The 1,932-nt window shown below is 58.6% G+C and overlaps 1 protein-coding gene across 1 annotated transcript in view; it reads right to left on the bottom strand.

Moving 5' to 3' along the window:
- Positions 1-1,816: 1,816 nt before the first annotated feature.
- The window catches only part of MPEG1 (macrophage expressed 1), a 2,155-nt gene continuing 2,039 nt past the window's right edge, over positions 1,817-1,932 (bottom strand). The window contains 1 exon segment of the mRNA XM_029085579.1: positions 1,817-1,932. This exon segment is cut by the window's right edge and continues 435 nt beyond it. Coding sequence (XP_028941412.1) covers positions 1,817-1,932 — 116 coding nt within the window.

Below are 1,932 nucleotides of genomic sequence, written 5' to 3'. Positions count from 1 at the left end.
CCCTGCCGTCCTCCAGGGGGCTTCATAGGGCCTTTCAGAGCCACCTGTGATGGGGTGCTGAGGAGGTCCCCAAGGCTTTGGGGGCTGCTCTGGGGACAATGTCCCCATTGTTGGGGCCTGGCTGTGTTCATGTCAATGTCCCCACCTGGGGTTGCAGAGCAGAGTGGGGGCAGCACCTCCCACTGCGGAGGCTTCCCCCAGCCCTGCAGTGTTGTTCCCTGGGGCCTCCTAGCCCATTTTGTTGCATTCCTCTCCTGATTTTCCTGTGGGCTTACCTTGCCCTCTGTCCCAGGGGACGATGGCGCGGGAGGGAGACGATGGCGCGGGAGGGAGACGTGTCCTGCTGTGCATCATTCTGTTGTTGTTGCTGTTTTTCCTCTCCCCAGCCTGGGGCGTGCGCTGCCCCCAGCCAGTCACCCCGTGGAGAATGGGTGGGGGTCAATAAATCAGATGGCAGGGGACACTCACTGTCCCTGCATGGCCTGGCCTCTTTGTTGTCTTCTGTCCATCGTCTGTGTGGTCAGGTCAGCAAGGGAGCACTGTGGGGAGGGCCAGGCACCCCTTGTCCCCCGATGCCAATTTGCACTGGTCTGTCCCCACCTGTCCATAGCATGGGATGTTATTTTCTACCTCAAGGGAGAAAACCACTTTTCTCCTGGAAAACCCCCTTTTTGAGCAACTCTGCAGACAGGGGAGCTGCAGCAATGTGATTTCTCCTCCATGAGGGCCCCAGGCTTCCCCCACTGCAGAAAAACCTTGGCTGGAGCTATGCAACACCCTCTTGTGATCTGAGGGAGGAAAGAGGGGGTCCCCCACTCTTCCTGGGTGCCAGCCTGACAGCTCTTAACATGACACAGTCTTTTCACAATGTGACTTTTTTTCATTTTAATGCCATGTTGCCTACGCAATAGCTGCTGCCTGAAATAAAACTGCTCCGTGCCTCTGTGCATTCGTGTGTATATCTATTCCAATAGATATACATGGAGGCAGGGGTTGCTCTCCAGTTGTAGCGGACAGAAATCGGTGGCTAGCTCTGCGCACATCTTTCCCGCGAGGCAAAGCATGGCTAATGCCGTCTGTGCTGGCCCTGGGTGCCTGGCAGTAGCTGAGGGGGGCTTTCTGGGCTTGGAGGGCTGGGGATCTTTTCCCAGGAGATGGGCCTCAGTGTGTGTCCTGACCCAATGTTTTTAGGAGTAGCAGGTCTCCACCCTAGACACCCTTAGTCCTGTTGTTGTTCCTGTGTCTTGGGCAGGGTTGCACAGCTGCCCCAGGGGTCAGCCTGGGGGGAAGAAGATGGCTGTGCTCAGGATTTCCTTCTCTTTGGGTTCCGCAGTGGCTTGTTGAAGGGCACTGGATCCCCTTTTTTGGTTTTGGCGTGGGGGTTCACCTGGGGCACGGCTTACAGTGGAGGGGAAGCTTGCTTATCTCTGAAGAGGCAGAACCCCGGGACTCAGGGAGGGATATGCAGCTGTGGAGGTGCAGGGGCTGGCAGAGGGATATTGTGGTGGGTCCTGATGACAGGTTGGTGCTGGGAGTTGGCCTCCAAGGTCAGCTGGGAAGGGAGGTCTGAAGGGCCGTGGAGCTTCCCAGGTACTCAAGGCTGGAGCTTGGGGATCTGGTGGAGGGCGAGAGCATGGGTCGCCCCATGGAGGGGTGAGCCTGGGGCCTCTGTGGGGCAGGGATGCTTAGCTGCAGGGGGCGAGGGGCAGGGGACTGATGGCACTGTATAGCTTTGCCCCTGGAAAAGGGAGTGGGCAGGGGGCTTTGTCTGGGTTTGGGGCACAAGGCATCGCCTGGCGATGGCAGGGGGGGCCATTCACGCTATCAGCCCCTCTGGTTCTTGCTGGTACCCCTTACCCGTGCTCAGTACAGTGCTGTTCTCCGGGCTCACGGCAGCCAGGCTGTCCCCCTTGCCTATCCCACGGTACCCCC

The sequence above is a fragment of the Antrostomus carolinensis genome, unplaced genomic scaffold (genome assembly GCF_000700745.2).
Source record: "Antrostomus carolinensis isolate BGI_N321 unplaced genomic scaffold, ASM70074v2 scaffold32056, whole genome shotgun sequence".
NCBI classification, from domain to species: domain Eukaryota; kingdom Metazoa; phylum Chordata; class Aves; order Caprimulgiformes; family Caprimulgidae; genus Antrostomus; species Antrostomus carolinensis.
The sequence above is the reverse complement of the archived record's forward strand: the minus strand, read 5'-3'. Positions and strand labels throughout refer to the sequence as shown.